This window comes from Lissotriton vulgaris, chromosome 1_1 (assembly GCF_964263255.1).
Source record: "Lissotriton vulgaris chromosome 1_1, aLisVul1.2, whole genome shotgun sequence".
Taxonomy (NCBI): domain Eukaryota; kingdom Metazoa; phylum Chordata; class Amphibia; order Caudata; family Salamandridae; genus Lissotriton; species Lissotriton vulgaris.
The window spans coordinates 1,341,165,523-1,341,191,850 of record NC_141685.1 but is presented as its reverse complement, the minus strand read 5'-3'; the positions used below and the strand labels follow the sequence as shown (position 1 = coordinate 1,341,191,850).

Below are 26,328 nucleotides of genomic sequence, written 5' to 3'. Positions count from 1 at the left end.
CTTTGGAGAAATATGACAAGAGGGTCTGGAAAGCACCTGGTCCCCTGGCGGCTAATAAAAGCAGGCAGCACAGCGCTGACAGGTGGCTGCTACTAGAGCAGTGTTGCAAGGTATGGAGCATAAAACAAGCTCCTTTCCTCTGAAAATAAACCCAAACCCACACAAAGAAATCAGCAGCAACACAATTGATTAGACTTGACATTAGGTGGGCGCCGGAAAACTCCACCATTCAGCGTTTGTGGGAGTGTTTGCCAAACTCCATACTCCAAGTGGAGTGCGGAATGGCAAAACTCCATAAACTTTGCTGGTGGAGCAGAGTTTACTGCCCACCCCTAATTATATGTTTATTTAGAGGCAACGATATTAGTATTTTCAATATTTTTGTTATCGATATATCTAAAAATTGGTCACTCCCTTTTTTAGTGTCCGTCTTGCATACCCATTGACAACCTGGAGCCTGGTTTTCTACACCAATGCTCCGATCCCTATCCTAAGAATCCAAGAACCTTCGACATACCATATTTGCGATACAACGTTGTCCTATTAGGTAATTATTAAGCTGTTAATTCTATCTCATCTTGGTGATGGATCTCACAACTTAAAAATACACCTCTTTAAAAGTGTACCAGAAAGTGGTCTGTCTTTTGGTGATTGGGTCTTTCCTGACTTTATATTTCTTATATATTTTCCACATAGTGTTTGAATAATGCACTAAGGTGGTTTTCTTTTAATGATACTGGGTTACTCTTACAGTAATCTTAATTTTGTTAAACCAAATACAAACATTTTCACCCTTTTTTCTAAATTTCTTCTAAAATGTTTTTAACTGTTTATAAAGGGAAATAATAAACTAAAATGCAATTATATTATCTTGCTAAACAGCCTTGAAAAAGTTGGTTTAAGACGAAACACGTGTCAGCTGTTCTTTTGTTGTCTCTATGTGTCCAAATTGGTGAAGATATGAGAATACAATTCTTGCTGCTTACATCACTGGAGTTGTGCCACTGTTGACTAACGAATTGTTGACTCACTTGAGCCATTAGTGTAACTTTATTGTGTTGTGCTCTGTCAACCAGTTTAATATATGTAAAACTTGGTTTAATAATAAATAGGGCTCCTGGTTTTATGGTATTTCTTTTTTCAACATTTCTGTCTGTATTTATCTATATTTATTTTTTATCCTTTCTTCTGTGTTTATTCATTTTTATTTTGTGCCTCATTACGATGTCGGTTGGACTTGCGCCCGACTGACACTGGGGCGGGGAAGGAACTGCCCGACCATAAGTCGGCAGTTCCGACAACCAAATTAGGATGCGACCGCACATACTGCACCACATTATCCCCATACACTCCACTGTCCAACTCTATACTCCACTTTATGCCCATAGACTGCATTGTACAAAACTTTATTTCACTATACAGCTGTATTCTATACACCACTACACCCCACCCCATTCCGCTCTGCTTCCCGACTCTCCAGTGCACTCTATTATACTTTACTCCACACTGCGTTACACCACTCCACTCGACCTTACTCAACTAAGACTTTATCTCACTCTACACCACTCAACAACAATCCACTCTGAGCAGCTCCACTGTTTGACGCACTATTATACTCAATGCAACTCCATTCTACAGCACTCTACTACACTTTATTCCACTCTCTAACACTTTACTCCTATCTATACTGCCAACACTCCACTATACGACAGTGTACTAAACTGTATGTCTCCGTACAACACTCTAATCCACTTGATGCCGCTGTATGATACTCTTGTCCACTTTGCAACACCATACGCATTTCTTTGTAGGCCACTGCACACCACTATACTTCACTCTACTCTATGGAACAGTACCCCACTGTACTACTACACTATTCCATTGTACGCCACTCCACTTTGCGCCACTGTATGTCATTTTACTCTATAACACTGCATGCCAATGCACTATAACACAATGTACACTGCGGTACTGTACACCCCTTCACTCTACGAAACTTAACTAGACTGTATGCCAACCCACTCTACTCTGGTCTACTTAACTGTACAACACTTTACTCCAGTTAATGACACTTTACTAGACTGCATGCAATGCCACTCCATTCTACTGCTCTCCACACCACTATAGTCAAAGACACACCACTCCACTCTATGAGACTTTACTTCACTCTATGCTACCCCATTCCAGTGTAGTCCACTCCACTATACTCCACTCTGCTGCACTTTATTGCACTCTACGCCACTGTACCATACTCCAATCTACACCGCTCCACTGACCTACACTCTACTCCATTGCATGCAACTTCACCCTACAATACTGTACCACACTCTATGCCTCTCTAATCCACTCTATGCCCATCCACTCTAGGCCACTTTACTACACTGTATGACATGCAATGATATGCCATTCCACTTTATGGCACAGCACTCCACTCTACAACACTCTTCTCCACTGTACTCTCCACATAATGATACTACACTCTATGACACTCTGTTTCACCCTACTCCACTCTAAAACATTCTGCTTCACTCTGACAGTTTATGACACCCTACTCTACTGTACGACACACCAGTCCACTGTACAACTTGTTGCTCCCGTCTACAATACTTGACACCACTATATGAGACACCATGCCATTACACTGTACAATAAGCCACTCCACTCTACTCTACTCTACTCTATTCCACTCAACAATACACTCTACAACAATAGACTTTACAACACTCTCTTCCACTCTATTGTACGACACACCACAAAACAATACTCCACTCGATGACACTGATCTCTACGATTTGAAACACATTATTTATTCAAAATATTTACTAAACATTGAAATGCAATGAAAAAACCCAAAGGTCAAATGCCCGTGAACAAGGAACAGCAGCTCCGAAACGCATAGGGCAGAAAGTAAACATCCGATGCATATGCCGGTTCCTAATTTGAATAAAGGATCCTGTTGGAATCTGCAGGACCCGCCTTTCTTCGACTGTGTCTCAAATTGTTGGACAACTTTTGGATGAAAATATATATACATATATATATGTATATATTATATCTATGTATGTGTGTGTGCGTGTGTGTGTGTATAAATTAGGGGTGGGCACAAATTGTGGAGTTACTTAAAAAGTTAGCAATATTTTGTGAAATTCAGCAAGCTGGCGGAATTCGGTACATTGTGCTGGTTTTTAGCACCGGGAGCTTGTTCTGTGCAGTAAAATCAGTCCAAATGGCACACATGCCAGGGGCCACTGCTTCTTTCTGCTACTTGAGTAGATATTCTACTGGAGCAGCAGCTTTGTCAAATCGAATGGTAGCGGCCTGCCGCAACCACCCGTGTTGAGAAATCTCATTTGGAGGCGTTCTAATGTTAAAAAATTTCACTAGAGGGCAGAAATTATCGCTTGTGCTTGCCAACTTAGCTTTGGTGAGATGCGTGTGAGAAAAAACAGAGCAGAGTGGCATGGAGTGGGTAAATCTCTGCTACCTCTGCCATTGAAGTGGCATTTTTCCCCACCCCTCTTATATAGTATACAAATATGTAATAAAGCTTCACCATGAAATGCCATTGTTGTAAAGGTCAACACATTGTATTACATGTGTGGTAATAGCAAGCACGGTGATGACATACAACCATCTGGAATCATTCCATCCCTCCCACACAGAGCTTGAGCTTGGTCTTTAGACAGGTTCATTCTATATGAGGCTGGTACAAAGCACAGGCCGTCTCAGCCTGCAAACACCCCATGTCAGGGTTTCTGCAGCAAGATACCCTCAGGCACTTGTGTTAGTGAGTTCTACTCTAGCTCTACAGGAAAACCTTGGATAGCTGTCAATTTTCCCTCCAACTCCTGTAACTTCATGACATGTTGACATTCCTGAGAACATGGGCTTCCACCAGTGTTAAAGTGCATTAGGTGTGGATCCACTCCTTCCTCACCGGCAGAACACAATGGGTTAGCCTCCCACCATACCTCTTGAAACCAACAGAGATCAGCTACAGAGTTTTCCCAGGGCTCCTTCCTCAACCCCACCCTCTTCAACGTCTACATGGCCCCCCTCACAACCATCGTCAGGAACCGCAAGCACAACATCGTCTCCTACGCCGGCGACACCCAGTTTATCTTCTCCCACACCAAAGAACCCACTGTCGCCAGGAGGAACTTCCACAAAGGAATGAAAGCCATCATTGTCTGGATGAAGGACAGCTGCCTAAAGTTCAATTTGGACAAGACAGAATTCCTCATCCTTGGAGCCTCCCCCTTTGCTTAGAGTGACTCCTGATGGCCCTCTGCTCTAGGAAGTCCCCCGAATCCCACAAACCATGCACAAAACCTCAGCATTATCCTGGAATCCTCTCTCACAATGGACCACCACAATTGACGCAATTCAGGAAGGCCCTCAAGACCTGGCTCTTCGGATGAACTCAGCACTTGGTCTGATTCGATCTCCCCCACAGCACCTTGAGACCCTCACGGGTGAGTAGCCACGCTTTAAAAACCCTGATTGATTAATTGATTGATGCTCCTCACCCATTCCCTGATCCTAAATGTCCAGGGCAGTATGCTGCCTTATAGAAATGTATTTATGTACTTATGTATGTATGTGGAATTTCTTTAGCAACAACCTAGCCAAAAAGCAGTAGATGGTCAAAGACAAGCAGAACGTCAACAGTTAACAGGACAGAAAGCTGGGTTATGGACGATTAATGCCCCTACCTTCTGCCCTGGAGGTTTCTTGTCATAGTTTACCCCAATGTTTGTGAGCAGCTAATGTCCAGCCTACAAGCTGCACAAGTAAGAGCTTGAAGACTCACTCACCCTTGACCTGAAAATCATGAGAATCTCTCCAGAGAGAGCTCTACTTTGAAATGGGAACTCATCAAATCAAATCAAGATTAACATTTATCACCAAGAACTTATTCCCTCACCAACCTCTCTCCATTGGCTAAATCATAAAGACACCACCTTTTCACTAGAACTTGAAACTGAGAGTTTCCCAATGGCACAAACATAGACTGGGCGGAAAATGACTGTCAACACAATAGCTGCTTTGTGGAATGACCTACCCTAGTCCTGTAGAAATGCTTCTAAGCTAATGTGCTTCAAAACAACAAAAGAAAATTTGCTTATTTAATAACCAACTTAGGCAACTCACAAGCCCTCAAATTCTAACTTGTTTCTTTCAAATATGAACAGCTTTACCCCTCCCTCTACTCATGGTATGTTGGTATTTGGACAAACTATTGGAAAAAGAATATATTTTATATCAAATATATCAATGACTGGAATATCGAAGGTAAACCTATTGAGCCTAATTTATGAGAAGTGACGCATCGCTGCCTGAAAGTAACGGCACGTCACTCCTCAGTGCGCCCTCCTTGCAGCATGATTGATGCGTCATATTTACTGTATGATGCATCATGTCGCAAGGACTTATAGATACGTCAGTATTTCTGACATATCTGTATGGTGCAAAAGTGACGCATGGCTGAAGTGTGTGACAAAAGTGGCGCAACTCCAGCAATGTGTCCTTTCAGGGCCTGCGTCAGTCTTATGCCTGCTGTGAGGCAGGCGTAAGATATTGACACATTTGTGTCCTAGAAGTGGCGCAGTGAAATCTTATAGATTTCACGGCGTCACTTCTATGACCCTTTCTTGCGTCAGAACTCCCCCCCCTGCATACATTATATCTGGCGTAGTTATAATGTAGCGCAGGGGTTTTCAAAGTGACGCATCTACCTAGATGCTTCAATTTGTAAATATGGTGCAACCTGGAAAACTTTTTACGCCACTGGTGTCATAAAAGTGACGCACAGCCTCCTAAATAAGGCCAATTGTTTTTAGTGTTGTTTTTAATAATGTTGGAATAAATATCAATGTAGAAAATATCCTTGTATGTAATATTGTTTGTAAGTGCTAATTAGTATATATTTTTTTGTAGTGTATTTGATTTACATGTTTATTATATTTTATTTATATGTGTTTTTAGTAATATAATTTTTTAGGTATTAAATTGTTAAAGTTTGTATTTTTAGTTGTTTGAATGTATATAAAGAATTAGTTAATGCAATTTTTTAGTAGCATAATATTGGGTTTTTAGGGGATAAGGGTAGGTAGATTTTATAAAAATGTAATATTTTAAAATACATTTTAAGATAATAAATGTAACCGTAAGCTGATTATTAGTTAGATATTTTCAAATTAATTTTGTTATATTAATACTTTAATACATTTAACTTCATATTCATGAAGATATAGATCAATGGTATTAAATATTTAGAAATATTGGTAAGTAACATCGTAAACACATTTTTAAAAATTATTGAAATATTTTAATTTTTTTTTTCAAATTGTAATTTTGCTTCTAAAATATTTGTTTTATTTTTTGAGAGATAGAATGTATTAAAAAAAATTGTAGTATGATTTAATTTGTAATTTTATGGCTAACCTTTAAGAATGGCAGTAAATATGTCGAGAAATATATTAATTCTTAGTAGGAATTAATTTGTTTTATATTTCAATATTATATTATATATATATATATATATATATATATATATATATATATATATATATATTCCAACACACAAAAGGTTACCCTTACGGATGAGCCGCACACAGGTAGGTAAAGTTCATCGTTTATTTCAGAAGCTGCAACTTGGGAAAATGTTCTTCTTGCATGAATAAAAGTGCCGACGCGTTTCGTGAATAGTTTCACTTCTTCAAAGGCATCCTACTGGAAACACACGCATAGCCTGCTTATTACGTTAACAAGGTACGCGCCCAGTGGCTACAGGAAAAGCCTTATGGTACCTGTAGTGACGATGTTCCCTCATTGGGGTGCTGTGCGCTGTCCTTATTTCAAAATTACACCACAGTGGGTTTGCAACTGAAGTCCTTTAAACACCAGGCTGCTGCGTAGAACTTCTGATACGGCCTCCTGTCCTCTTGTATGCTGATTAGTACAAACTCCGGACTGCTGCTAGGCGGCGGGGCTCAATCCACGACTGGGTCAGTCGTATTTATTCCAACACACAAAAGGTTACCCTTACGGATGAGCCACACACAGGTAGGTAAAGTTCATCGTTTATTTTAGAAGCTGCAACTTGGGAAAATATTCTTCTTGCATGAATAAAAGTGCTGACGCGTTTCGTGAATAGTTTCACTTCTTCAAAGGCATCCTACTGGAAACACACGCATAGCCTGCTTATTACGTTAACAAGGTACCCGCCCAGTGGCTACGGGCAAAGCCTTATGGTACCTGTAGTGACGATGTTCCCTCATTGGGGTGCTGTGCGCTGTCCTTATTTCAAAATTACACCACAGTGGGTTTGCAACTGTGTTTCCAGTAGGATGCCTTTGAAGAAGTGAAACTATTCATGAAACGCGTTGGCACTTTTATTCATGCAAGAAGAAAATTTTCCCAAGTTGCAGCCTCTGAAATAAACGATGAACTTTACCTACCTGTGTGCGGCTCATCCGTAAGGGTAACCTTTAGTGTGTTGGAATATATATATATATATATATATATATATATATATATATATATATATATATATATATAGGTTTGTAGTTTTAGTTAGTGTGTTCTTAGATGAAATTAGATTTAATTTATAGTAAATAAAACTGTATAAATATGGAGTATTAATTTTCTATTTTAAATGATTAATTTTAAATGTCGTGTGACAAAATTTTATATTTTGAAGTGGATATTGTATATTTCACCCCTTTAGTGTCCAACACCTTCCTCCAAATTGGTTTAGATTGGATTGGGAATACTAAATGTCACCCCTTTAGTGTCCAATGCCTTCCCCAAATTGGTTTAGATTTGAGTGGGAATAGTAAATGTCACCCCTTTAGTTTCCAATACCTACACCAAATTGGTCTAGATTGGAGTGGCGATTGTAAATGGCACCCCTTTAGAGTCCCAACACATTCTCCCAATATGGTTAGATTAGAGTGGGGATAGTAAATGTCACCCCTTTAGTGTCTACATTTTTTTTAATGATTTATGTTCAAGTGGGATTATTTAAATTCAGATTTATATTCTGAAATATTTGATTTGTATGTAGTAGAAATAGTTTGTGTTAGTTTAGTAGCATCGTTGGTGATTAGAAATATAATTTAAAACTAATTTGTTGTATGTTTGTAATCAATAATATTATTAATTACATTTTGTTTACAATAAAGACATGACATGTATAATTTTAATTATGTTTGCAAAGTTTATTTATTCTATATTTTTACATTTCTAATCATATATTCTTTGAGTTAAAAAGAAACATTTATATAAAGTTAAGCAAATACAACTTTGTATTATGTTTTATTAATAACAAACCATGTAAGTTATATTGTAATGCTATTGTATGTTGACAATTTGCAAGATTTATTCTCCATTGTTTAACAGATTTTTAACATGTCTTAACTTTTCATTATACATTTTGCCAACATTATCTTAACATGATTTTTCTTTATATATTAAATCATTTTTTATATTTCATACTATTATTCAATGTATACCTTAGAATTCTTTTAATAATTGTTTGCATAATTTGTGCATTTATTCAACATTTTTACAATATTCTCTATTCATTTCTATGGGGAGATAGTCTTTTTCTTAGGTTCATTTAGTTGCCATTTCTTTATTGCAACCTTCTATTTCGTAATATTTTTGTGTTATTTTTACTCTATTTTCCCAGAACCAGGTCACTGTAAGGTGTTGCTGTTTGACAGAACAGGTAAGTCCTTTTTAAGGGTTGTTAAGGGATTTGTGGGTGGGGGGTTTTGGGGGAAGGTCTCCAAGATAGTTATGATGTTATTTGTGTTTTTTTTTATATTTAGTTTTGGTAGTGTTACTATTTTTCACTAATTTGTCACTCAGGGGCCCATTAGAATGTAGGGCGGATCGTCACTACCCCCCGCCATATTGGTATGGCAGGAGGTACCTCCTCGGACGGGAAGACCGTCCGTCGCTTTTCCGACCGGTCCACTGGGCGGAAAAGGGTTTAATATGGTGGCGGTGTCTGCTAGACACCGCCATCCATATTAGCATGGGGCGGAAACGTGCCTTTCCGTGGCGGCAAGCATGCAGAATTCTCTTTCGGGGGCCTGTTGCGGGCCCCCAGGGTATTGGGGGAGTGGGGGGTGCACATGGGGATTATCTATGGTACCCCCCTGCATTTTCATGGACATGGTGCAGGCACCTCGCGGTGCCTGTCACTTTGTGCATGACAATGCACGCAGTGCATTCCCAGAATTGTGGCAGGCGGTGCTGTGAGCACCGTCCACGACAATGCTGGGAATGGAGGATGCCTTGGTGGCAGTGGCATCCTAATTTCCGGTGCTGGGACCGCTGCACCACTGGTGGCCGGTCCCAGCACCGCTAGGATGGCCCCCTTAGACTTTTCGTGCACTATTTTAGTAATGTATCACTATGTTATGTTACATTGTGTTATGTTAGTTATATTTTGTTGATTAACTGTTATGTTTATGTATTTTGGAAATGGAATGTGTTTTACAAGTGTTTTTTTCAATTTACTTTACAGGTTTTTGTTTGCGAGCGTGTTCTCGAGGCATTGGGATTTTACTTTTTTATTTAGGGAAATCATTTTTGGTTTATATTGAACCATGCTTTTGATTTTGATTTCCTTTTTTCTTTTTGTTTCCGGGAGTGTTTCTTTTCTTTTTTTTAAAACATTTTTCATGGTTGATATGGTTCCTAGATACTTTTGATTGCTTCAAGGGATTTCTATTGAATCTGTTTTATTTTTGCATTTTTTTGTGGGTGCTTTGGGCAATATTTTTCCAATTTTTGGTGGATTTCTAATTTTTATTACATGTATACAAAGAAAGATCTGCAGCTACAAAACAGTAAATTTTCTTTCGTTCTTTTCTTTTGGGTGGGAAATGTGATATATTGTTTGCGTTAATATTAGGTGATTGTTGTGTGAAATTGTTTGGTTTATGTGTAGTAAATATTTTATGTGATAGACTGAATTTGTTTTTAACTTTCTTTGAAACTGATGACTACATTAAAAAATAGATATATACTTTTATTATATTAGTCTTCATTAAAATTGAAATTGAAAGTTTTTTTGATTGTGGTAATAAAACAATATATATATATATGTATGTATGTATATATTTTTTTTAATGTGGATGTGATACTTTAGAATGTATCTAAAACAACAGAAGGATAACCTGCACACCTGATAAAGTACTCAAAAATAATTGTATCTTTTTTACATAATTTGTAAAAAGTTTTTTTCAATGTTTCAAAAAAATGGTGCATACCCTAGAACAACCTAACTAGCCCCATCAGGTGAAAATATGTCCAATGGTCAAACAGAACCTGCTTGATGGCTAGGGTGCACTGTTCACAAGCCCAATTAGGTGCTAAATGTATTGTATTTATCAAACCACTGTGACGTCTTAATGTCAGACAAAATCACTGATTCTGTTGTCAGAGATAAATTTAGTTTAAAATGACTTCCTCACTTCAAAATTCTCCATGACAAGAGGTTAAACATGTTTCAGTCAACAGAACAAAATTGAAATCTATGCAAATTAGGTATTACAAAAAAATGTTTTAAACAAAATGATCAATAATCAATAGTCAGCATAATTGTTGCTGTTTTATTTGCAGTTTCCAATATTCAATTCTGAATTCGTCAATACAGCGTCCGACAATTCCCAATGCATTTCGGTGCTGGCACCTTCCTCAGGGGAACACTGTGAAAACATATGTATATACAGTCCATGTATTCCATGACAAATAAAGTTTTTCAAAATCATAAACAATTCTTGTTTATCCAACTTGTGTATTAACAAAATTATGTAAAACCACCACTAGCCAAAGTGGAAAAACATGAGATTTGCTGTGACATTTCTGACAACTCTGAGTATCCAAAAGTGTCCATGTAACCAAAACAATAAAGTTTTTATTTACAAAAAGGCAATACATGATTTATCAAAAGGAGCATCTGTTTTTCCAAAAAGACACGCCAAGTGGAATGAAATGGTGAAAAGGTTTCCCATGTTATACTATGTCTAAAGGTGCACACATGAAATACCAGACCACGTAAAGTGCTGTGCTTAATGTGCTGAAAAATGTGTGAGGACTAGAATGTCCGATGTCACTCACCTACAGTGTGTGTGAACACAGCCCAATATGTGATAGCCTTATGCTGCCAACACAATATCCGCGTGTTCTGTATCAAAATAATAAGCTGAGCAAACAATATCCAAGTTAACCAAAATCGTATATGAGCAATGTTTTAAAACAGAAAAACTCCAAGTAAAGTAATCCGTGTCTCTAACATACATGTGCCTGCGTTCGTATTTACTAAATGCCAATACTTTTCTTCTGTCTCTCTAACTCGTGATTCTGATAATGTGGTTCATGCTGCCAAAAAATAGACATTTCGGTCAATGACCGGACCTGAAGCATAACAATCTAATCCTTATGGAATATGGACTACTAGGCTCACATTCTTACCAATAGTCTGAAAAGTGTCCATGCCTCCGTGGTTGAACATGCCGTATTGGTAGTAAACACCAAGGCGTCCTACACGCTCATCTTTCTACTTCCGCATTGACGCGATGCTCACAAAATCATATATACAAACAACAGACTCCCGCCGTACATACACTAAACTCCAACAAAAAACAGACTCCATACTCCACCCGAATTCTAGGTTGAGAATGTTCATCCAGGACGCTACACTATTGCACAAAACGTCTGCAGAATACCCCATAAAACATTTTTTAAACAAAAATAGGTGATATAAAAGAGTGATGAAAACACAAGACCACTATTGAAAATATTGAAATGTTTGTCCCAAACATCATAAGCTCACATTTTTCAATTGAATCAAATACCAAACTCCATGGGTTGAAAGCCACATCATGTATATTGAGACATCACATAATTCTCATACTCAAAAAGCATGAAATAATGAACTTAAATTGAGAAAATAGTACTAACAGTTCACCCTTATGCCTCCATGTGTGAGAGACAATGCTATGTAATTCGAGTTTTGCATGTCTTTTTGAAAAAACTATATATTGCGGTCACATGTGAAAAGAACCATATGTTGATTGTCAGAAACATCCATCTGAATTGAACATAAAACATATTAAAAAGGTCATTATACGAAAAAACCATCTCCAGTGTTATACATGCATATTTACAAAAAACACGTAAATTCAATTTTATCATTCAACCCACAAGGACTCATGGTTTTTAAAAATCTAATCCAAAATGTTTCTCTTAGCACCAGATGTCTATTTTTATCCACATGTGGCTGAACTGACACCTTCTCTAGTATGGTGAACTGAAATTGGGGTATGGTATGTTTCTGCTCCCCCCAGTGTAGTGCTAAACATGATTTCACATTAGCAGTTCTGATCATACTTTTGTGTTCTGTCATTCTAATTTTAACTTTTCTGGTTGTTCTTCCGAAATATACAAGACTTCAAGGACACTTAATGGCATATATAACCATGCTGGAGTTACAGTCGGATGTGTGTTTTATTTTAATTTGCTTTCTTTTGTGAGGATGTGCAAAGATGTCACCCACCATCACGTTGCCACAGTGACCGCAGTTGTGACATTTTCGCATCCTGTGTGTGATATTCGACACATCATCTGTGTTTGTTTTGTTAATTATCTCCCTTAAAAACTTTATTGTTTTGGTCACATGGACACTTTTGGATACTCAGGGTCGTCAGAAATGTCACAGCAAATCTCATGTTTTTCCACTTTGGCTAGTGGTGGTTTACATAATTTTGTTAATACACCAGTTGCATGAACAAGAATTGTTTATGATTTTGAAAAACTTTATTTGTCATGGAATACATGGACTGTATATACATATGTTTTCAAAGGGTTCCCCTGATGAAGGTGCCAGCACCGAAATGCATTGGAAATTGTCGAACGCTGTATTGAAGAATTGAGAATTGAATATTGAAAACTGCAAATAAAACAACAACAATTATGCTGACTATTCATTGTTGATCATTTTGTTTAAAAAACATTTTTGTATTACCTATTTTGTTATTACCTATTCTGCATGGATTGCAATGTTGTTCTGTTGACTGAAACATGTTTAACCTCTTGTCATGGAGAATGTTGAAGTGAGTAAGTCATTTTAAACTAAATTTATCTCTGACACAAGAATCAGTGATTTTGTCTGACATTAAGACGTCACAGTGGTTTGATAAATACAATACATATAGCATCTAATTGGGCTTGTGAACAGTGCACCCTAGCCATCAAGCAGGTTCTGTTTGACCATTGGACATAGTTTGTTAATTTGGCTCGTTTTGCAATGCTTCTATAAATTTGAAGAGCATAGGTTGGGTTCTACCTAGTGTGGATTGGAAGGCTTTATGTCCTCCTTCCACTGTCTCCGTTGTTTTGTCTTCCTGTGCCAAAGTACTGTCATAGACATTCCATCTTGGTATTTGGAAACTAGGTTGGCGTCTCTTACCAGAGCAATTCAGTCTGCCACCCCACGTGTCTTCGAAATAGACCATTAGAGGACTACTTTTGTCTTCATTTTGTTGGTAGGAAGGGCTTTCTGTTAGTAAACTGTAGTGGTTGGATACCTCTGTGATGAGGACATAGGCTAGTGCTTTAATTTTTTAAGGCAAATTAGCTGTTGGTACAATATTCCACATGTCCAGATGTTAGGAGGTGTCTCCATGGACTTTGAGTGAAATGATAGTAACAGCCTTTTACGGTTGTATGGAGGCACATTTTTAGAATAATTTAAATAATGGTTTGCTCAAAGTCAATGAATATTTTATTGGGGTAGTAGTTATTTGTTTTATGTTTTATATAGTTTAAGGTTGTAGTAAGTGCTGCGTTGTTTATTTGGTAGTCAGACATATATATATAGTATATATATGTTTTTATATTTACCATGCATGGTGTATATCTGAGTGAATAGTTTGGAAAGCATTTTGAAGGTCCCATCCATCATACAAGGTTGACAGGGGCTATGTTTTACTAATTTGTCTGCTGTAGGGTACATTGAGTTTTGTTTCTGATTATTTAGGTTCTCATGTAAGGGGAAAGGTTCCTCATTATGTGCAATTGTTAAAGTTTCAGGTATGAGTATATTTTGATATCTTCTAGGCACAGGTGGAGTATCACTGGTGGCTTTTTTAGTTCGTGCAAATAAACATTTTAAAGTGGGGATAGGTGGAAGTTGCCCTGTTATGTGTGTGGGGACTCTAAGTAATATGGTCCTAATTAGGAATTTTGGGTGTGGCCCATGCCATTGCCCTGCTGCCATACCGCCAAAGACATGTGAACACTGCTTGCCAGATTACGAGGTTGCTCGTGTCTGGTGGGCGGTGCATTGGCGGCCCCACAGCGGTGCCTATTAAAAAGGCACTGCAGTGGGAGCCCCAAAGGCTGTTTGTGCTTGGATCGGACGCTGAAGTCCATGACATGCACGAAAGGGGGTGCATACACACAGGGGGACACAACATGTGTCCCCTTGCATGCATTCCATGGCCCTATAGGGCCCCCATTGTTTCCTCAATGCCAGAGGTTCACCACCAATAAAACTGTGGCGGTGAGGAAACTCAGAATGCAGGTACTGCCTTTGACGTTCCCATTGTGGTGCCTATTTTAGAGGCACTGCCCTAGGAACGCCAAAGAACCACCCTCCAGATAAGAGAAAACTCCTGACCTGGTGGGCAGTGCATAAAGGGTTTGACGGTGCGGGCGGGGCGGTCCCTCTCCTGCACCGCCAAACTCTTAATAAAGACCTTAGTGAGTAAATCTCCTCAAACTTTGGTATGGCTGTGGCCCCTGTGGATGATATGTGGACACCTCTGTGATGTGAACAGAGACAGGTGTAGTCCTCTAGACATGTGCTGTTATCTTTCTCTCCAGGATCCATCCTTCAGTTCTGACGTTTGTAATGTCTTTCTTCTTTCAGGCAGTGTGGATCATCACATGGCTGGCAGTGATTGTTCTGAATGTGGAGCTCGGGTTGGCAGTAGGTGTGCTGTTTTCTATGATGACCGTCATCTGCCGGACGCAGAGGTACAGAGCTGACAACCTGACTATATTTCAATAATTGTTTTGCTCTAGGGACTGGTTCCAGGTCTAAGCTACTTTTGCAACGTTGTTCAATTTTAATATCAAATATCCTTGACATAAAAATATGGCAAAATAACAAATTGCCAAAATCTCAAAGAAATGAACATCCCTATCAAAATCTCTTGAAATTATCCAATTTTGCTTGGCTGGGCTAACATTATTCAGAACTCTGAAACACTGTCATGAAACCATGATCTCCAAATACATCGCCAGTGAAATAGTGCCCCAAACAGTGTGCCATGCCAGTGTAACATTATTAAAAAATGTACCAAGTGAAAATAGAGTTCACTATTTTCGAAATATGTAAGCAACAACAGGTGTCAATACGAAGGTAGGCATCATAAAGGCGTATGAATGCGAGATATTTTGCATTATTTACACATGTGCAACCAGGATTAGTGCGCAAAACACAGAAAGAAGCAAACCGGAATAAGGTACTCATTCAAAATACACAGCTTTGTGTAGTGTGCACCAAATAGATAAGTGCTATCCTTAATGGCATGCTGAACTACTAATATGTAATCATTTATTGTAAGCCAGTAAAGTACAATGTTATCATGAACAGTGTGTTAATATGAATGTACATAATGAGTTATGATGTACATATATATATATATATATATATATATATATATATATATATATATATATATATATATATATATATATATATATATATATATACATATATATATATATATATTAAAGCAAATTGCGCAAGCGCTTCGGGAGGGCTCACCGCTTCATCCGACACTCCGGTCTGTATTTGGCTCCTCTGTAATGTTCACAGGTTCCCTTGAATTAAAATTGGGTCTGACGCGTTTCAGGGCCACAAACGCACCTTCCTCATGGACTGTGCGCAGTTCAACACCATGTTCTCTTCACGCTAGTCAAACGCGTTTTAGTTTGAACAGCTGGCGTCGTCCTCTCTGAGTGGGTGGAGTTTGGCAACACCGGGACTCATGGTTGACGTAGTCCCGTGAAGTGAAATAACATAATAACCTTAAATAGGTTGGCGTGTCTGCACTTTCATTACTGTCATTAAAATCCTTAAGTAGGATGGGAGGGAAGCTGCGGGAATCACGTTTTATTCAAATGGATGTTGCGCTGACAGGCTAGCGTGTTTGATCTCTCCTCAGTCTCTTAGGACAGGATACATGTTCCGCCATCAGAGTGGAGCTCCTTCCGCAACCGAGGCTGGCCGCCTGAATATAGTAAAGCAAATTGCGCAAGCGCTTCGGGAGGGCTCACCGCTTCATCCGACCCTCCGGTCTGTATTTGGCTCCTCTGTAATGTTCACAGGTTCCCTTGAATTAAAATTGGGTCCGACGCATTTCGGGGCCACAAATGCCCCTTCCTCATGGACTGTGCGCAGTTCAACACCATGTTCTCTTCACGCTAGTCAAACGCGTTTTAGTTTGAACAGCTGGCGTCGTCCTCCCTGAGTGGGTGGAGTTTGGCAACACCGGGACTCATGGTTGATGTAGTCCCGTGAAGTGAAATAACATAATGACCTTAAGTAGGTTGGCGTGTCTGCACTCATTCAAAATAAACAGCTTGGTGTAGTGTGCACCAAATAGATAAGTGCTATCCTTAATGGCATGCTGAACTACAAATATGTAATCATTTATTGTACGTTAGTCAAGTACAATGTTATCATGAACAGTGTGTTAATATGAATGTACATAATGAGATATGATGTACATATATATATATATATATATATATATATATATATACATCCATCCATCCAAGAAGTTCCAATACGTGCTCCCAATCCACGAGGTGGCGCGAGACCGGCAGAGAAACCGATAATCAATATCCATAAAAAACGAGGTTCCACTCGCGCTCTCAGAGTAGTCCTGACGCAGTAATCACAAGTTTGGTACAATCAGATTGGGGGTTTATTTTCAGTCATAAACCCGCCCTGACGCGTTTCGCCACTGAAGTGGCTTGTTCACACAGTGTTTGCACAAGCAGAATTGTCATTACATACACATTTCCATGGACTTAGTAAAGGGACTTCAAAAGATGCACATCCTGTCCGGATTGTGAGCGCCATCTTGTAACGTCAGTTCCACCCACACTGTGTTCTGTGTTGTGTATTGAGAGGTGGTTTTCCCTCTGTCCGTACGCTTAGTGTTGTTTCTAAGTGGGTATCCTATTGTTTAAAAGTGGATTTCATGAGTGGTCGCTGTGCCTCAATCCAGTGTGCTGCTACGCTAAGTGACGAGACGCGCTAGGGATTATGGTAATTGTAGTCTCGCTACCAGTGGGCTCATGCGTATTACCCGTGTGTGCATAGTGTGACCCCCTGATATCAATAGTAGTCCAAACACGGTAAAAACAAATGTATTTACACGTTATATTGAATTTGGACCGACCCTCCAGCAAAAAAAGGCTTATACTGCTCTATGACCTTGTTAGTGGGTTATAGCCACGTCACCACACAGATTAGGTATCCGAGGTGACTAATCGCATAAGACCCTTGTTAGTGGGTGATGTTTTGCCAACTGGTTTTAGGATTGATGACCATAACAGATATCTGTTCCTAGAGGACCCTTATTAGTGGGTGATGCGGATTGGTTCCAGGTATGGTAGGGTGAGGGTATCATGTCAGTAATGCCCATGTCGTATGTTAGTGTCTGCTGTTGTGCTCACCCCCATGTGTCATACCCCTAGTGTCCTCATAAACGATCAAAAGGTGCAAATTAAAATCTTATCTTATGCTCGGAGTTTGACAGGAGGATGAGCTGAAGAAAAGGGTAATGATCCCATTGCCACCGGCTTGAGACGTATTCCCTTCCTTTCCTCATGTGGAGAAGAGATACATGTATACACATAAGACAGACTGCAATTTAAGTTAAAATTGTAAACAAAGTGCAATAGAATAAAACATCATTCAATTTGCAAGTGTATCGCCATCTCATCATCCAAATTATGTCCATTTGGGAAACGGGTACACATGCCAACAATATGTCTGGATTCTAGCTGTCTAATTCTCAGCACTTGATTGCCTCCCCTGGCTTTTGATAGAACCTGTTCTATGGCATAGTACGACAGTTTGGTGTAGTCTGAGAAGTGGTGGCTGGCGAAGTGGCGGGCAATAGGATACTGATTGTCTTTGTTGGTGATTAACCTCATGTGTTCAAGGACGCGCTTTTTTGCCATGTGTGTCATGCTCCCCACATACCTCAGTTTGCACGGGCACTCTAGTACATAGATTACAAATGTTTTGGTGTAAGTTAAAAACTGTACTCTGCTCACCATTGTGTTAGTACTGGTATTCCAATATTCTTTGACCATTTAGCTGTTTTCACAGGCTTAACAATGGCCACACGGAAAAAGCCCTGTAGGTCAATTCCTTTCCTGTCCTTGTTAGGTGACAGGTCACTGTGAAACACACGGAAAAAAGTCCTGTAGGTCAATTCCTTTCCTGTCCTTGTTAGGTGACAGGTCACTGTGAAACAGTAGGTCTTTAAATTATGGCCCCTTTTATGAGTTTTGCTAGGTCTATCAGGTAGATTTCCACATACGATAGAGTCGTTTTTCAAGATACCCCAGTGTCGATTGACTACCTTGCGGATCTGTTCAGAATTGCCATTGTATGTCAGGATCATACGTGTTGTTTTCTTTCTCTATGTCCGTGTCACCCTTTCCTGTTGTGTTCAGAATGTTGGTCCTGTCTACCTTCTTAATCCTTTCTACTGCTTTCTTAAGGACCCAGGTGGGGTAGCCTCTTGCCTTGAACCTCTCGATCATAACTTTTTCTTCCTTTATGTCATCAGGTGTGGAACTGCAGTTCCTCTTTGCTCTGAACAGCTCCCCATTAGATATACTCCATTTGAGATTGTCTGGGTGGCTGCTCAGAGCATGGAGTAGTGTGTTCCCTGACATGCTTTTGCGTTATAGGTCTGTCTGTATGGTGTTGTTTTTTATCATCACCCGTGTGTACTGTCATCACTGGTTAGGTCTTTCATGGCGTTACTCTTACATTTTAGACAAAATAACTGGCCCAAGAGAATGAGAAATTTTCAACATAACCTGACAGCCACACAGAAAAAAGCCACTGAAGACCTAGCCAGTGATGACAGTATAGTGGTAAAACCAGCCGATAAGGGTGGAAACATTGTTGTCTTGCCTAGAGAAATGTACATTGAGGAGGCATTACATCAGCTCAATGATGACAATACATACACTGACTCCACCCGGGCGGAATATAACAATATCATCACAACCATCTGGGAGAGACTGCATGAATAGAAGGATAAGGGACTTCTTGAGTGGGAGGAATTCTGTTTTCTAAAGAAAGACTACCCCATTTTACCAGTATTGTACCTCCTCCCAAAAATCCACAAAGACAGGAACAACCCTCCGGGCAGGCCCATTGTTTCATCCAAGGGCATCGCCCTGGAAAATGTCTCAAGATATGTGGACCATTTCCTAGGAGAGTTTGTGTCCATTCTACCCTACTACATATGGGGTACCAAAGACTTTTTGGGTAAAATTGGCAGTCTAGTATTGAAAGAGGATTACATCCTCATAACTTGGATGTCAACTCACACTATACGGTAATAGACCACACACAGGGAGTTGCAGCATGTGCGAGATACCTCAAGCACAGGGACGTCAGATACCTAGAACACACCAACATGATTTTAGAAATGATCAGATTTTGCCTCATAAATAATTTTTTTATGTTCAATGGGGGAATCTACAAGCAGAAGCTTGGTACAGCGATGGGTACATGGTTTGTGCCAAGCTTTCCGAACCTGTTCATGGGGGCTTGAGAGGAAGACAACAGAACCAGCACCAGGTATCAGGATGCCTTCACCAGGGTGAAATTTTGGCTTAGCTACATAGACGATATCTTCATGGTATGGCAAGGAGAGAAGAGTGAGGCTTTTCTTTTCATTGAGGAATTCAATCATAACTATAGAAATCTCACTCTGACCAGCTCCATAAGTACTGAGGAGGTTCAGTATCTGGACACATGGGTGATAATCACAAACAACACCATACAGATAGTCCTATACAGCAAAAGCACGGCAGGGAATACACTACTCCATGCTCTAAGCAGCCACCCAGACAATCTCAAATGGAGTATACCTTATGAGGAGCTGCTCAGAGCAAAAAGGAACTGCAGTTCCACACCTGATTACATAAAGGAAGAAAAAGGTATAATTGAGCGGTTCAAGGCAAGAGGCTACCCCACCTGGGTCCTTAAGAAAGCAGTAGAAAGAATTAAGGAGGTAGATTGGACCAACATTCTGAACACAACAGGAAAGGGTGACATGGACATAGAGAAAGAAAACACAACACGTATGATCATGACATACAATGGCAATTCCAAACAGATCCGCAAGGTAGTCGATCGACACTGGGGTATCTTGAAAAACGACCCTATCGTAGGTGGAAATCTGCCTGAAAGACCTAGCATAACTTACAAAAGGGGCCGTAATCTTAACCCCTTCGCTGCTCATAACGAGCTCAGCTCGTCATGAGGCACGGTTGAGCTGTGCTTATGACGAGCTGAGCTCGTCATGAATAAAGGCAACTCTGTGAGTCCAGCACTGGGGGGGAAAACCCCTAGCAGCCAAGGTGTTAAAGACCTACTGGCTCACAATGAACTGTCCTCTAACACGGACAGGAAAGGAATTGACCTACAGGTTTTTTTTCGGTGTGGCCATTGTAAAGCCTGTGAAAGTAGCAAAATGGTCAAAGAATATTGGAATACCAGTACTAACACAATGGTGAGCATAGTACAGTTTTTAACTTGCACCAAAACATTTGTAATCTATGTACTAGAGTGCCTGTGCAAACTGAGGTATGTGGGGAAACGACACACATGGCAAAAAACTGCATCCTTGAGCACAGGAGGGCAATCACCAACAAAGACAAACAGTATCCTATTGCCCGCCACTTCGCCAGTCACCACTTCTCAGACTACACCAAACTATTGTACTATGCCATTGAACAGGTTCTACCAAAAGCTAGGGGAGGCAATCGAGTGCTGAGACTTAGACAGCAAGAATCCAGACATATTGTTGGCTTGTGTACCCGTTTCCCAAATGGACATAATTTGGATGATGAGATGGCAATACATTTGCAAATTGAATGATGTTTTATTCTATTGCATTTTGTTTACAATTTTAACTTAAATTGCAGTCTGTCTAATATGTATACATGTATCTCTTCTCCACAGGAGGAAAGGTAGGGAATACATCTCAAGCCGGTGGCAACAGGATCCCTACCCTTTTCTTCAGATCATCCTCCTGTCACACTCCGAGCATCAGATAAGATTTTAATTTGCACCTTTTGATCGTTTATGAGGACACTAGGGGTATGACACATGGGGGTGAACCCAACAGCAGGCACTAACATACAACATGGGCATAACTGACATGATACCCTCACGGCTACCATACCTGGAACCAATCCGCATCACACACTAATAAAGGTCCTCTAGGAACAGATATCTGTTATGGTCATCAATCCTGAAACCAGTTGGCAAAACATCACCCACTAACAAGGGTCTTATGTGATTAGTCACCTCGGATACCCAATCCATGTAGTGACATGGCTATAACCCACTAAGAAGGGTCATAGAGCAGTATAAGCCTTTTTTCGCTGGATGGTCGGTCCAAATTCAATATAACGTGTAAATACATTCGTTTTTACAGTGTTTGGACTAGTATTGATATCAGGGAGTCACACTATGCACACGCGGGTAATACGCATGAGCCCACCGGTAGTGAGACTACAACTACCATAATCCCTAGCGTGCCTCGTCACTTAGCGTAGCAGCGCACTGGATTTAGGCACAGCGGCCGCTCATGAAATCCACATTTAAACAATAAGATATAAATTTAGAAATTACACTAAACGTACGGACAGAGGGAAAAAACCACCTCTCAAGACACAACACCGAACACAGTGTGGGTGGAACTGACGTTACAAGATGGCGCTCACAATCCGGACAGGATGTGCATCTTTTGAAAACCCTTTACTATGTCCATGGAAATGTGTATGTAATGAAAATTCTGCTTGTGCAAACGCTGTGTGAACAAGCCACTTCGGTGGCTAAACGCGTCACGGCGGGTTTATGACTGAAAATAAACCCCCAATCTCTTGTTCACACACCGTTAGAACAGTCAACCTGTTTTTTATATGCTTTTCCCTGACCCTTCCTAAGGGCCACACCTCCTGTTGTGCATCACATGACCAACGACATAAACATAGAAAAAGGTGCAAAATTCTCAGATGGAAAAACAGACGACTTTTCTTGGCGTAATTATTGAATTACAACTTTCCTCAAGAAATAATACAATATAAATAACAATTCAATTTTGTTCATGTAAATTGTATTGCGTCCACAATTTTAAAAATGGAATATAAGACATTTATAAAATTATCATTTCCTGCCCTAAGGCATTGCACACATCTTATAACTGGCTTAAACACATATCATGACTGCTTGAGTGCAGATACCCAAATTAGGGGTTGTTAAAGTGACTAGTGCCTGGTTCTTACTGCTTAAATGCAGTTGTCTCGAGAGATGTAAAGTGCCTAGTGCAAATTCATATGAACTGATCACCAGAATAGTATGTCACAATAAAGCCTTGATTTCCTTGGTCATGTAATGTAAATATACTAATGGCAACTCACATTGTGATACCCACGAGCTAATATCTAAAATATTTATTTAAAATTCACAATTCATGAATTTACACATATCATAAATATCCAGACCTATGTGCTTCTACGTACAAAACAATCCAGTGTAAAATAACCACCACTGATTTGTGCTCCTATTTATAAGTGTAAAAAAAAAATGTGAGTGAGACTAATTAAACAATTGATTTTATAGGAATAAAGCGATATGTACAATCCTAAAAGAGCGAGAAGTTTCAAACTCTATGTGAGACTTGGCCCTTTCCCCAGAAATTTTTCGCTTTTTATCCCCTGTTAATTTAGAATGCCCCTATGGAAACAACAGTGTGTAGGCCTTGGGTGGTGGAGAATGCCCTGTTTAGTTTAAAACTAGTGTTGAAATGCAGGTACCTTCTACACCTAACATGGCCGCCACAGACCACTGCTGCAGCAGCGTGATTTAGTGGGCGCATTCTAGTAGCCAGGGGCAGGCTGGAACCCTCAGGCAATGTATCCATCTTAGCCTGCCAGCCTGTCCACAGGTAGAATGGTGGAACCTCCGGAAGCCTCTGGAACCTTCTGGAAGAGGTGAGGTAACACCAACTGACACCAACTGACACTATCAACTGTCAACTGGCACTATAAAAGGAAAGGGAGGGAACTTTCCTGGGGGAGAAGAAGGGGAGAAGCTGAGGAGAAGACCTGGGGAAGTACCTACGCAGGAGGATAGGCAGTGGGGGTCAGGGCAGGGTCTTATGATGCTGGAATGACAGGGCCTAGTGTGCTGCTTTGCAAGTGTTGAGGTATCCTGTTCCCCCCCCACTGACCTAGCCCCGCGGCAGGGAACCCCCAGGGACCCCTTGAAGGGATTGGCTGAGAAGAACTTGGGACACCAGCCACCAATTTACCCCCCCCCCTTCAAGGAACAAGAAACCAAGCAACTAAATCAAGAAACAAGTAACCAAGCAACTAAACTAAGGGCACAAGAAACATCACGCCAAGAAGAAAACTAAATCACCACAGGACTTTTGAGGAACTACCCAGGTATTGGCGCTGTGTTGCTCCCTGTGCCCCTCCTGACGCCACCTGGGGTTCCTGCGCTAACCTGCCACTGCTGTGTGGCTTGACCTGTGAACTGCCTTTATTTAAAGTCAGCTACTGCTGAAAGCGCTTTAGTCTATTGGTGTAATGGCTATTGACTGCCTATATTAAGCGGTGTCTTTTTCCCTCATCTGGAGAAGCGCTGTGCTAGTACCTCAAGTGCTTTCTTGTGTGCCCCCAGAGGAGCGCTGTGAGGAAGAGCGCTGTATTATGCCTCCAAGCGCGTGACTGGCTGGGAAATGCCGTGCCCTGTGGTAGCGCTGTGAGACCTGCTGTAATTGACCAAGCGCTAGGCCTCTGCGCTAACTCTGTTCCAGGCTATGGTGCCAATGGATGGCTTTCCCCCGCACCTGAAGCGATACAGTGCCTGTACACAGCGCTGTGTTCTGTTCCTCTTATCAGCGCTAGAGTCTGTGTGCCCTGAAAAGCGCCGTATCCTGTGCCCCTGCGGAGCGCTATGAAGAAATTGACCCTTTGGAAGCGCTACTGGTGATTGCTGCCTGGAAGCGCTATACTGCCTGGGAACTGCTGGGCTGACCGAGCGCTGCATGCCCCCCTAAGAAGCGCTGGCATCATGTGCCATTCAAGCGCTGTGAGGCTTCTCCGCGCTGAAAGCGCTGCTGCCCTACTCACCGCCGCAGCCGAGGCTGCCCTGAGGAGAACTGGAGTTGCCCCGGCAGCCCTCGGTGCCAGGAGAGGGCCGCCATAAAAATTCATGTCAGGCCGCGTTAGGCCCTGAGGCAAGAATCCCTGGTGTGAGGAGAGGACGCCGGTATGTTTAGGAAGGCCCGCGGCGGTCCCTGAAGCTGCAAGGGAGTCGGCGCCTTTGTCACGTGACGGGGGTGCCGCGTCTAGAGCCGCGCCCCCACCTTGCCTGCTCCTGATCGTCTTTCTGCCCTGAGCCCTCCGTGAGAGGACTCGTGCCCAGGAAGGAGGGGGAACTTGGAATCACCACGGAGGAGTGGAGCCTCCTCCGACTTGCCCCCACGGGTTTTCCTGCTGCCTCGCGACCGGCGCTGGTGCTAACAGCTCCTTTCTGCACCGCGCCCGGTCGAGCGAGGCCCCCAAGGAATGCGCAAGGGCCCGGAAGGGCCGAACAATAAGGTAACTCCCTAGGGGAGGCGGGCGGAAGGCCGGAAGAGGCCCCGAGATCCCCCTCCCCTGGGAAAGCTGTGACTGGGTCCGGTTGGCCCCCCTCCCAAGAGCCTCGAGTGTGGTGAGGCCTTACCGGAGCCTAGACCACTGGGGGGCCCGGATTTATAAAAGTGAACCCCTAACTAAGGGAGGAGATATTAATCAAAAGACCAGTTAGAATGAAATGTTGGTCATTGCCACAGAAGGTGTTGGTTACATATGTTAGGGAATGCTTGTGCTAGCCTAAAGGAAGGTTCTGTTCTGGCATACTAAGATGGGGCCTGGGTTCTAATAACCTGTACATATCTAATTGAATGCTGGTTACTGTAGCCTTATACATGGCTTGTTTTTGACTAAATGAAATGACCAGTCTAGCCTGGTGCATGGGTTATCCCATCTAACTGAAGTGCTCACCGGTCCTAGTGGCCCCATTCAATGTTAGAAGCCCCAGAATATGTGTGAAGTGCTCAGACCAAGTGCATGCATCCAATGTAGTACAGATTTTCTACAAATGTATGGTCTCCTTGCCTGTTGAGTACTGGAATGGGAGTAATCCTCTAATGAGAGATGGATTCCTAATTAAGGAACTGGTTATTGTTATCTAAAGGAAATGGGTGGGCCCTACATGGTGAATTGGGATCCAAGTTCTAATGGGATGTTTACCCAGTGAGGTGGTTACCTAAAAGGATACCCGTTCTTGCTATAAAAAAAGGCCTATGTTTGAGTTCTAGGGTAATGTTGATTCCTGATTAGGGAGGGGCTGCTACCCTTCCCCTGAAGTGTTTACTCCTGATTAAGGAGAGGTTTTACCTTGGTTAACTAACTGTTCTACACAAGGAAATGTTTGACCTACACTTAAGGAACCGTTTATTCCACCATAGGGCAACTGTTAATTAATTGCCTAGTTATTTCATGTCTACTGAAATGTAGCCTGAGTTTAAAAGGACAGGAACTGCCTATGGTTGACTCCTGAAATGTTTATTCCTTAGTAAGAAACGGTTTACCCTTACCTACTGAAATACATTGCTCCAATCTAGGAAAATGTTCATTCCTACTAGGAATAACTCATAGAATGGTTTAACCTACACAAGAGGTCATTTATTTATAATGGAATGTTCTGCCTCTTGAGGGTTACTGGCCTGTTGGTCAGGGGGGGTGGTGAGATGTTTGCTCATTGACCCTGGAATGTTCCACCTTGGCTGGATGTTCTGATGTAATAAGGCCCAATGGCAAGTTAAGCTCTAAATAAGGAACTGTTTATATTTACCTAATGTGATGTGGCTTGATCTGTTAGGAAGTGTTCTACATTCCTGCCTAATG

General features: G+C 41.1%; 1 protein-coding gene across 3 annotated transcripts in view; it reads left to right on the top strand.

The window, feature by feature from the left end:
- LOC147749132 (solute carrier family 26 member 10-like) overlaps positions 1 to 26,328 on the top strand; it is a 490,027-nt gene that overhangs the window by 262,420 nt on the left and 201,279 nt on the right. For all 3 annotated transcript variants that reach the window (XM_086966525.1, XM_086966535.1, XM_086966516.1), the window contains one exon: positions 14,957 to 15,063. In XM_086966525.1, the coding sequence (XP_086822651.1) occupies positions 14,957 to 15,063 (107 nt within the window). The remainder of the gene's footprint in view (positions 1 to 14,956; positions 15,064 to 26,328) is intronic.